This window comes from Triticum dicoccoides, chromosome 1B, assembly GCF_002162155.2.
Source record: "Triticum dicoccoides isolate Atlit2015 ecotype Zavitan chromosome 1B, WEW_v2.0, whole genome shotgun sequence".
Lineage (NCBI taxonomy): Eukaryota > Viridiplantae > Streptophyta > Magnoliopsida > Poales > Poaceae > Triticum > Triticum dicoccoides.
Genome location: NC_041381.1, coordinates 568,490,495 through 568,502,463, shown reverse-complemented (window position 1 = coordinate 568,502,463; position 11,969 = coordinate 568,490,495). Strand labels below are relative to the sequence as shown.

Here is an 11,969-nt window from a genome sequence, read left to right as displayed (position 1 = left end):
AAATGGGGGTGGAGAATCATGTCTGCTAGCCCTGGCACCTTATGGTTTGATCTTCTTAAAGCTAAGTATTTTCCTTCTAGGAACCCTATGTTCGCTTTGGCTGCCCACGGTTCACAGTTCTGAAAAGATCTGATCAAACTTCATGATGTGTTCCATGAGCATGTTAAGTTTGTGGTAGGGAATGGTGTTTCCATTCATTTTTGGCTGGATTGGTGGTGTGGCGAGGCCTCGTTAGCGTCTTCATTTCCTGTTTTGTATTCTTACTGCTCTAATCCTGAGATCTCAATCTTAGAGCTCTCTCGCAATAATTGGGACCTGGGTTTTAGGAGATCCCTCTCTCCCGAAGAGTTGGCTGACTGGCATCACCTTGCTGCTCTGTTCCCATGCTCTCGGAGACGGCGAATTTTGTCGCCTGGCCCCATGTAGCTTCTGGGAGGTTTCGGTCAAGTCTTTATACTCGCCCTCATTTCTGGTACTCCCACTTCTAAATTTAAGCAGGTTTGGGCAACTAAGCTTCCCCAAGGTCTTTCTTTGGCAGGCCTTTAGGGGCTGTTTGCCTTCGGCGGACCAAATCCACAAGCATAATGGCCCTGATTCTGATCGTTGTGCCTTGTGTTCTCAGTTGGAAGATGCCAACCACATTTTCTTCGGGTGTGTGTTGTCCAACGTTGTTTGGTGTTGCGTCCGTTCCTAGCTTAATGTTTCCTGGGGCCCCAACTCCTTTGATGAGCTTTGGCTTCTCTCTTCTGGGCTCCAGGGTCGGTCCAAACGGTTGTTTTGGGTGGGCGTTGGCTCTTTATGCTGGCCTGTTTGGACTACGAGAAACAAATTCACCATTGAAGGTGTTTTTCCTAACAAACCTGCTAATGTTTTGTTTAAAATGACTATCGTTTTGCAGTAGTGGAAATTATTGACTAAACCCGATGATCAGGACTCCCTGGAGATGCTGATTGCTAAAATTCGGGCGTCCGCCAACTCTGTTGTCTCCAGCAGATGGTGGTCCTGCCTAGTCTAGCTCCCTTCGTTTTTAGGAGTAGGTTGTTGGTCTGTGTGCCGATCCTTTGTTTTTTTGTTGGCATGCGTGGCTTTTAACTTTGTGGGCCTATTGGTCGGTCTTATCCCTCGTGGTTGTCTTGGTTGTTGTCTGCTTGTCCTGGATGTTATGTCTTGCTACCCTACCTCATGACTTTATCTATAAAGTCGGGCTCTTGCCTTTTCTCTTAAAAGATGTAATTTACTTAAATAATAAGCACCACCTATATTACCATGATAGGATTTCTCACATGGGAGTTGACAACTTCCCAAAATTGTTGTGTAAGTCTAAATGTGTTTTGTCAATTGCAAAACTAGGAAAACCTAGTCCTCAAATTATAAAACCACATATATTTGGTTCCTCGTACCACTTGTAGCGGTATCAGTAATAATCATGGCTTGGTTTTAACCAAAACCTGGCATGATGACAAATTATGAACCATTGGCCTTGCCGCATCAGCATAGACCTAAACACTTGTCGGCCGCCACAAGATGCGCCTGACGTTTGTAGCGTCACTGTCAGAGGTGCTACACCCCAGGGGCATGCTACTGCTAGGATAAGCTTGGCATCTCGCGTTGCTTGCCGGCAACTAACCATGAGCTTACGCGACGCGAGATAGCATTTCTTGAAGCGGTGGCTTTGTCGAAAAGATGATGGGTGGTGGCAGACTCAAAGGTGGTGCTTGGCGTTGCCGGGCTCATCACATGGCTCACATTTATGAACATGGAGGACAACCCACCGTTGAAAACGATGGCAAAAGGGAGTTCCTAGACCTCCCTGCATTCTCCAATTATGTGGTGACGGCAACAATCTCACATGCAGCGATCATTTTGCCTCCTCTATGACCACATCGAGCGAATTGTAGTCGTCCCCTCCAAGTCCTGCCAAGATCCTCCAATCCTCCATAGTGCTCTTCAAAAGAGGGAGCTAATTGTTGAATGTTAAACCATACCACTGCCGTTTAAGACAAAACTAAGTCATGTCATCTTAAAACCACTAAAACCCGTTTACAAGTTTAGAGCATAGGTTTTGGACACCGCTAACACCCACACGTGTGGTGGAAATCAAACTCGCCCACACACCTTATAACACACAGACTACGACATGTCACCGCATGCATGCATGTGATTTTTTTTTTTGATTTTCTGTTTTTAAAATATTTTATCTCTTAAATGAAAAATCTGATTGAAGATCCATTTTCGCCATTAAATCTTTCGCGACGAGATCTTCGAAACTAGATCTCATATCAATATATTTTGACAAATTTTTTTGGGTTAAAAGTTGCCATGTCAATTGCACATGAATTGCCATGATGTTTACACTAAAGTTACTATGATATGTTTCAGCTATTTTCTTCCATATTTAAAAGTAAATTTTGACATATTATAAAACGAGGGATTAAGAAACTAGACTTGCCATGCACCATAAATTAAAATTGGCATGATACATGCACTTAAAATTGCCATGGTTCATACAAAAAAGTATTTTCATGGTCAAAGTACTGGAATTGCCATCATCGAAAACTAAAATTGTCATGATCTACAAACTAAAATTGTCACATGGCAACTTTAGTTTAAGCACTATGACAACTACAGTGTAAACATCATGGCAACTTTTGGGTAAAAAAAAATTCGTCAAAACATATCAACATGAGGTCTAGTTTTGAAGATCTCGTCGAGACGAATTTAATGGTGAAAATCGATTTTTAATTTGCTTTTTTAATTACGAGATAAAATATTTTTAAGCCGAAAACCCAAAAAAATTCTGTTGATGTCATCTGTTCATACGTGGCAAAATGAGTGGTGTTGGAGGCGTGTGGGCGATGTGTAAATGCCCACACATGTGGGCATTAGTTTTTCCGAAGGTTTTCTAGTTTTGAAGTGGAGAGACTATTTCTATCCAAATGATAACGCCCATACGTGTGGCATGTTTACACATCGCCCACACGCCTTGATCCACGTTGGTTCTGTTTTGTACGAATCCTAAAGAAATCTATTAGAATCTGAGTGCCACGTGGGCATCATCGTGTGTGTGGGCATTGGGGAGTTTGCCCACACGCCCCGCAGCACGCGGTTTATCAGCTGCGCTGCGTGAGCAAACTAGTTTCTACCCATAGAGCCACCACCTAGTCCACGTGTGTGTGGACGAACTGCTTTTCGCCCACACGGCACCCGTACGTTGTTGGATGACAACTGCAGTTGCGCGTACGTGGCATCTATGTAAACACACATGTCAACTACGATTCATTGCTAGACGGCAACTGCAATTGCGTGCACGTGGCATTTATGTAAACACACTGCAACTATGATTCGTTGCTAGACGGCAACTACAGTTGCGCATACGTGGCAACCAGATAAACACACATGACAACTGTGATTAACCATACATGAGAACTATGGTTGGACCACACGTGGCAACTAGGTAAACACACATGGCAACTATTGTTTGATCATATATGGCAAGTAGTAAACATGACAACTATAGTTAACCAAAACAAAGAGAGTGACCATGCTTTTAACTACATTCGCCATCTCGGATAACTACATCTACCGTCCCGTATGGCAACTAAATCGTCATCCCGCATGTACCTAACGTAGCTGCGCTAGGACGTGTGAGCATATTTGCTTCGTGCCACGCGCGTGGAATGGAGATGGGTAGTACTTGTTGGATGTGTGGCACGAAGTAGCTGCATCCACACGTGTGGACAATTCTAATGTTCGCCCACACGCAACCCGTGTGGGCTGCTTCTTGCTCAGACCACACACGGTATGTGGACGGATATCTAGTATGCCACACGTGTGTGCGTTATCAGGACCCTATTTTTATACTTCCACAACATGACGGACCCAAAAAAATATTTCCGATTTTGAGGGTATAGGTTTTGACTAAAGTTGTATTAGAGCTGCAACAATTAATTGGGATCGGAAGAAGTACTAGAGCTGCTATAGTCGGCATGAACCCTGCCGTTTCCTACCCTACTGTATATGCTCTGTATCACTATCACCTCAACTTGAATTGAATTCCATGATACAAGTTGAGGTTGCGCAGTTGTTTTCCGAGGGATGAAGAATGAGCCCATCATGCGCGCGCCCAACAACTCGTGGCAGTTGACCATGAATTTTTATCCTGTCGTACAAAGCCAGCCGGCCGGCCGGTACGGACACAGTACACACACGGCTTGGACCACGAGAGGTCGAGAAGGATTCAAGTCAGGGAAGGCGAAACGTGCAAGCTAGGTCGTACGCGTGCAGAATCCAAGCCATTCCCACGACACAGTTCAATTCAAACGAACGAAGAGCGACACGACACCACATGCTGCACTGCAAGTTGGGGAATATTTCCACCATGAGACCGGGACGTACACATGCATATCCTTGTCACGATCCATGGTCACCGCGACGCACGCAGTCAGGATGAAGTTTCCTGGCACTTTCGCAGAGGCTTTGAACTAAGCCGCGGCGAAAGCGACCGTACGAGCGCTTCTTCTATTCTACGAACCATGGCGGCGCTGGCCGGAAATTGGAACGGGAAGGAGGGAAATGGTGGGTGGGCGAAGGAGCGCGCGTGCGTACCAGGATCCTGCGGCGCTGGGCGTCGTCGATGGCGCCGAGGGCGGAGAACTCGCGGAAGCGGCGGCGGCGGTTGCGGACGACGAGCCCCACGGCGCGGCGCCACCGGAGGCGGGCGTCGCTCGGCGGGTTCTTTGCCGGGATGTGGAAGTACTCGTTCAGATACCCCTCCATGCTCGTCCAGCTGCTCCCTCCTCCCTCCATGCCTGCCCTGCCTATTCCTCCCTCTCCTCTCCTGTCTACTGTGCTTTCCGTTGGTATCCCTCTAGCAGAAAAAAGGGAGCGCAACCATGGAAGCAGAGTATATATACATCCCAAATATTATTATGGCCGGGATGGAGGGAGACCTCCAAACGAACAGTTTGAGAGTCGAGATGCTTACATTTCTGCAAAGGCAATCAAGGCATTATAGTACGGGCGGGGAGACGGCGATGGGGATGAACTTTCCACGGGAGTTCGGACGGGAATTCATAGTTTACGCGACTTCGTCCAATCGGTCAATATATACCGGTACGATAACAGGGACAACCGGATTGATATATATACACATGCACTCGTCTTCTTACGATAAGATGGACCGAAAGATGCTTTTGATCGATGATCCACTTGATTTAATTAGTCCCCACCAGGCTGCGCCTCTAAAAGAAAGATGCTCCACCAGGCTGCGATTTGCATCGCGTCTAGTCAATGTACGTTATGTTTACCAGATAATACCTCCGTGGTAATCGGCTGTAATCTATTTTAATGAGAGATAGTGGTGTGTGAAACATGAATGCATATTTAAAATAATGGAAATGTTAACGCCCACACGTATGGGCGTTCACCATCTCGAAACACACGCAACGATCACCGTTGGGTACTTTGTGCACGAATCTTGGCACAATCCGGTCGTTTTTCTGTGCCACATAGAACGAGGCGCGTGTGCGGTGTGCGAGACAGGTCGTCCGCACGCTGGTTGCCCTCCAGCGGTCAGCGGTTGCCACTCGGGGGCGTGCGGTGGAACTGCCATGCGCCCGCACGCCACGCGCCGACCGCGGTTGTCGTCAAACACGTCGCGCACCTCTCCCCCCTCTCCCTCACGGCGCCATTTACTCACCCCGCAGTTGCTGGCACAACCCACTTCGCTTTTCAAACCATTGGAGGAGAAGGCGAGGGGAGAAGGCGACGGCAGAGGCGGAAGAATCGACGATGTTCGCGACCGTCGGTGGTGCTCGCCGGAACGGAGCGGCTTCGCCGGAGCGCCTGTGGATTGAAGGTAATGCTCGCTCCAACTCTCACAATCCCTTCCTGCATTTTCCCCGCCTTCCCTCCCTGTTCGATTCCTCGCTCGAGATTCGTATAGATTCAGGCGATTTGGCGGTGCGTCGGCGTTCCCGTCGGCGGCGGAGTCCTGTGCGCTAGCCGTTTTCGGTGGCACTGGGCAGTTTCGTGGACGCCGCGGCGGCGGCCTCATCGGGGTGGTTATGCCTGTCCAGAGACACGCACTAGGTGTGCCATGGGATTGGGCAGGTGTCTCCCGGTTTGTTAGTTGCGCATTGGTTCGAATTGGTGTTTGCAATCAGTTCGGGAGAAAACTTTGAGGTTGAATTTGAAGTCACTGTAGTTGCCATTGAACCCTAGATCTAGTTAGTTGTTTTTAAAACTGCAGTATGACCCAAACGTGGTAGTTTGATTAACTATCATGACTGTATGGCAACTAACTTCCTGAATGAATGTGATAATTGCCACAAACGTGCTTTCCCATGCGGCAACTAACTTACTGAAATGACTGTGATAGTTGCCACAAACAAGCTTTCCCATGCGGCAACCAAATTATTGAATGACTGGGATAGTTGCCACACACACGCTCTTCCATGTGGCAACTAATTTGCTGAATTACTGTGATAGCAGCCACAAACATGTTGTTTCATTGTGGCAACTAATTTTCCTGAATGATTTGTGATAGTTGCCAGACTGTATGAATGGTAAAGTGTAGTAAATCGGTAGTCAATGCAGTTTCAGCAACCAACTGCACTGGACGGCAACTAACATGCACATCAACTGTGCCTGTTGCCACATGGATAATATATTCTTGTGGCAAATAGAATGTGAACACACTGTCTGTTGCCATACCGTAGACAGGACAATGTGGCAAATTGGCTGCATAACATGGAAACCAATTTTGCATATCAATTGTATCAGATGCCATACATATGCTTTCCATGTGGCAATTTTTTGTCTGACCACAACATGTCTGTTGCCATGTTACAGTCAGTACAATGTGGCAAATTCATTGTACTGCAGACACATTTTTTGTGTTTTAGCCACAATGACTTGTGATATCTGAACACACTGTGACAATTTTCAGGTTCTTTGATTATATGTTTTTCATCACTTTTTTGTATTACGTGTTACATTTTAACATGGCAATTTAACCCTAGCACATTTTTGCCGCTGAACAGATGGCATTTCATTGGTGTATTTTTAGGACAGGGTGTGAGCTGCCACATCTTAGTTTTTGTGATATGGAGGATTTTGAGACTATCTATCGTACTATCTTTGGCTAACATGGCAACTTCAACATTTTGTTTTCAAGTGCATTTACGATATGTACACTTTTTTTTGAAAATGCAACCAATGTGCTTACTTGCCACGTTTATGTTTTTCGACAATCACAGGAGGGGTGCGTGTGTGTTCACTAGTTGACATTTTTTGTTAGGTGGCAACTGCTTACCTCTTGCATTTTCGTTTCCACCGTCACAATTTGGTCTGTTCCTATCTCAGCAGAATGGCTCGTGGCGATCACCAAAATGATGACGATGATTTCATGGATCCACCACAGCATAATCAGGCAACTGGATGGAGAAAAGAGGGTGATGAGGTAATTGTCCACACCCCCTCTCCCCCCCCTCCTACTGCTTATGTTTCTGGATGCCACCTCGAGCTTTGCAGTCGTCTGTCATGAACTAAAATTTCATAACAGTGCAAAACATGGCAACAATTGATCCCTTTTTGTATGTTTTTTGCAGAAGAAGAAACGTATTCGCAACAGAGCCTCCCAAGAACGACTGACTACGTTGACTGACAGATTTACCGACGATCAGAAGGGAGCTGCTGCTGAGATGGGTATGCGGGTTCTGATGAACGTCCGGTGCACGAATCTTGTCAACCCTGTATGCGACTGGCTTGGTGAGATTTACGACCCCGCCTCCAGGGAGTTTGTGATTCCGGGACGTGGAAGACTACCGTTGAACGAGGAATCCGTGTTCTGCACTTTGGGTGTGCCTCGTGGACAGATGAAAGTCCCGTACGAGGTCAATAACGATATCGAGCAAGCGCTGTTCCCCCATTTGTTTCCTGGGTTGGAATCCATGCCAAACACGTCTGTACTGGCAGATTCGCTGTAGGCAATGACGACCCACAGAGATGTTTTTAAGATGAAGCTACTCATGTATCTCATCTCAGCTGTTTTCGCGCCGACCACTTCTTTTCGGCCAAGCAACAAATGCTTCCCCATCCTGGTGAATGGTCCATCCTTACTACTTTATTTTCCTACAATCTATTTGGATCCGATGTCATGTGTAAAGCTAGTCACTGCTAGTGCTTTTTGATGTTTTTTCCATTTGAATTCTGATGCGGCAACTCGTTGCCCTGAAAATCTTGTGCGGCGCAGGCAAAACTGAAAGATGTAAAGAACATGAACTGGTGTAAGTTCATAGCCGACTTCCTGCACGATGCATTCTCAAGCAAGATGTACCAAAAGGGTTGTCGACTGCATTTAATGGTATTTTTTTACCAGTCTTATATGTGAACACTCTTTTTTAACACCCTTTCATTCATGCATGGCAACCTGATCATAACAAGATGGCAACTGCTATAATGACAATATGACAACTGGCATAATGATAATGTGGCAACTGCCATCATATTATGATGGCAACTGCCATCATGACAATATGGCCAGTACCATTACACTATGATGGCAATTAGCACATACATATGGCAATTACCACATACATATTAGTATAATGACAATATGGCAACTGATATTTCTTTCTTTTTAAAATTGTTGTACATCAGCTCATGTATGTCGACTGTCTTGATTTGTCCACCGTGGATTTCACTGGGACAGGAGGCCCGCCTCCTACGCACAAGTTTGTTGTTTGTACGTGGACTATCAATGCTGTCAAGGCTGTGCTTGCCGCAGACAGGGTAACTGATACCAAATATGGAAAATTGCAGGTTAGTTCTGGTTTCTTTCTCCACACGGCATGCTTACAAATTTGACATGAGGCAACCGTATGTTGTTCATAAGAGATGACTACCTTTGTTATCCATGGCTATCTGCGTATTGTATCCATGTCTCACTCCACATGGCAACTCTTTCATTTATGCTGAAACTTACATTCTCTCTCTTACATCCTAACTGTTTTTTTTGTTTTTTTACAGTTGATGGCCAAGCATGCTATAGACTACAGCGTGTTTGGGGGGGCTCAAAACTTCGGAAAGTGGATGGACATGCACTCAACTTCGTCTTGCCCTACTGAGGTAATCAAAAGATCTACATCTATTTGTTGCCTTGGATTATTTTTGATGTCGCGCAAGTGACTGTATTATGGGGTGGTTATTTCTCCTTCTTTGTTTCGTGCACAGGCGAGGGCACCTGTTGAGCATCTAATTGGGCAGTTTGCATCTGGAATGACCGGCTTGCTCGGGAAGTTGGTCGAGGGGGTGGACGTCTCTTAGTGGCTCTGACAGCGACGCGGTTACGAGGCAGTTCATTTCATTTGTCCCAGAACGGACACATCGGCCAACTGGTTGCCGTGGCCGGTACGACTACAACAGTTCCCAAGAGCTTCCTGACACACAAGATGAACTAGGTGGAGACGCTGGTATCAGCAAGGATGACGACGATGACACGGAGAACGCGGAAGAGGAAACCGATGATGATGAACACGCTGAAGTTCGTGCAGGTGCTAACAAGGGGAAGGATGCACCATATGTCCCCCCACTGGAGAAAGTCAAAGAACGTACGACTGCGAGAGGCGAGAGGGTGTTGCCATCAAAGAGGGGGAGGGCTCCAGAGGATGTTGGGCAGGGTTCTCCTGGCAAGAGGTCTAGGACCGATCCCGTAGCTGCCAGGAGGAGGTTCGACTTTAATTTTAGTTTTTGCTTTGCCCATATTTTTTGGAACAGAATGATCCCTTTTTGCACTTGATTTTACTAAGCGCGGCAACGAGTTTGCTGTCTGGCAATTGCCACCTTTTTTCCTCCAACTTACATGTGCAGGGAGGCGACAGCTGGTGGATGAGCAGTTACGAAGAAACAGGCACCAACGCCACCCCGTGCTTCTGCTCGGTTGAACAAAGGTGCCCCCATTGCTGGTGACACCCATTCCACTAGGTCATCTCCTCGTACGACAACGTCCAACACCGGGGATCCTGTCGTGTTGCCAGACCTGAGAAAGCCAGCCAAGAAGTAGGTTTTCCATGCGCTTTCATTGATATAGTGCTATATTTTTTGAATTTTCAATGCATCCGTTCAGCTTGTCACATGGGCTTCTGTCATCATCCCCATATCGCAACTGCTGTTTTTCAAAATGATTTTCCTTCCCTTTTATGAGTGCATGGCAACTCCTACTTGTTTTTACATTGCAACTGCTATCTAGGCCAAATGGCAACTCTTTACTGTACCTACATGGCAACTGTCATCTTTTCCATTGGCTTGTGTGCTCATCCCATACCTAGTTTTGAAATTGCATTACTGGCAGATCAGACATTTTTAGCATTCTTCAAGTTGGCCAACATGGCAACTGTTGCTGGATTTGCATGGCAATTGCTAACTATGTCACATGGCAACTCATATTCCCCTTACATGGCAACTACCAGCTTTTCCACTTATTTTTTCATTTTTTAGATTTCTACCATGGCAAAATATTCTTTGTTCATTTTTAACACCTTTTCTATGTGCTTTCCTTTTTTGCAGGGTGAAGAAGACTACTGCATGCGCGGTCAAGCATACCATTAGGGACCCACTCGAATGTCTTCATTCAAAGTTGTCAACATGTGGCAACTCAGATGTTCACGAGGCGCCATGTTACAAAACTGCTGCTGCACCGCCAACTGTTCCCACTAACTCTGACGCAAGTGGCCGACCATCTCCGCCTGCTGTAGATGTGCTGGCTAGAACAACGGGCCTCCGTACATCGGGGAGTGACGACTCGGTATCTGCCAGGACCGTTGAAATATTGCCCACTCTGCTGGCAATGAAGGATGCTGCTGTGAGCCACGCAACCCCATCAGGAAGTGTTGAAGTGGATGCCCTCGAGACCAACCTAAGCAAGGAAGATTCCCGCTCATCTGACACTGATTCCAAGCGCGTGCGTGATGGCACTCATGTGCCCACTACAGAAGTTGCCGAGGCGGCAGTTCATAATGATATGCCATCTGCAGGTGAGAGTCTTGGCACAACAGCTCTAGCTCCTGGCTGTGCAGATATTGCTCAGGCCACTGTTCCGCGTGCTGGTCTTCCACCTAGGCGTCGTAGCCCCCGCAAGCAATCAACAGTCGTATCCAACGCACCAGATGCAGCTAGGAGCAGCAGAGATGAGTCTGGTTACGTTCCTGCCTCCACACTGTTCCCGCCAACCGCCAAAAGCAATGTTATGGAGAAACCAGAAGACTAGAGTACAACTGATGCAGGTGCCAAGCCGGGCACAAGTGATGAAGGTGAACGTCCGGAGCAGACTGCGCCTTTACCCGCAGTGGAAACCCCCAGCTTAAATATGCGCACTTCCAAACTCCCAATCAACATCGGTGTCCCCTACAGCCCCAACAAGAGGATTGTCAACAAATCTATGCCCGTCACCACTGACAGCACGCCCCCCCCTATTGGCAAGCCTGATGATTCTGCAGCGGCTGATCCATAAGATATGTTTGTTGATCTTTCACCGTTGGATTCTGCCCCGCAAGTTGTTCGCGGTCCGGCCAGTAGGCATGAGAGGCACCCAATGGCCTTCACCCCACCGAGCTTCAGCCTTGGCGTCAGTCAAGATCAACAAGTGGCTCAAGATCCTATGCCAGTTGCCTTTGCTTTTCCTGGAGGTGTGCCCGCAATGATGGCGCAGCCAATGGTTGAGGGCAGGAAGGCTGTCAAGTTCGCAGAGCCGATCGTCCAAGGTACATTTATCATGTGCTTTTGTCATTTTCTTGTATACATCTTTGTAGTTTGACTTTTGTCCCAATCATATTTTTTCGGGGTTCTCACTTGTTATGGCAACTGATATGTGATGACATGGCAACTGGATTTGATGCACCATGTCACCTACATTTTTTTTGCTGCCATGCTGCATTTTTTCATTGGGCAACCACATGGCAACTATAGTTGTT

At 46.8% G+C, this 11,969-nt stretch overlaps 1 protein-coding gene across 1 annotated transcript in view; it reads right to left on the bottom strand.

Annotated features, from left to right (window-relative positions):
- LOC119348814 (probable calcium-transporting ATPase 6, plasma membrane-type) overlaps positions 1-4,876 on the bottom strand; it is a 13,315-nt gene extending 8,439 nt beyond the window's left edge. Inside the window, exon 1 of the mRNA XM_037616801.1 lies at positions 4,606-4,876. Coding sequence (XP_037472698.1) covers positions 4,606-4,806 — 201 coding nt within the window. The 5' untranslated portion in view covers positions 4,807-4,876. The remainder of the gene's footprint in view (positions 1-4,605) is intronic.
- Between the last annotated feature and the right edge of the window lie 7,093 nt (positions 4,877-11,969).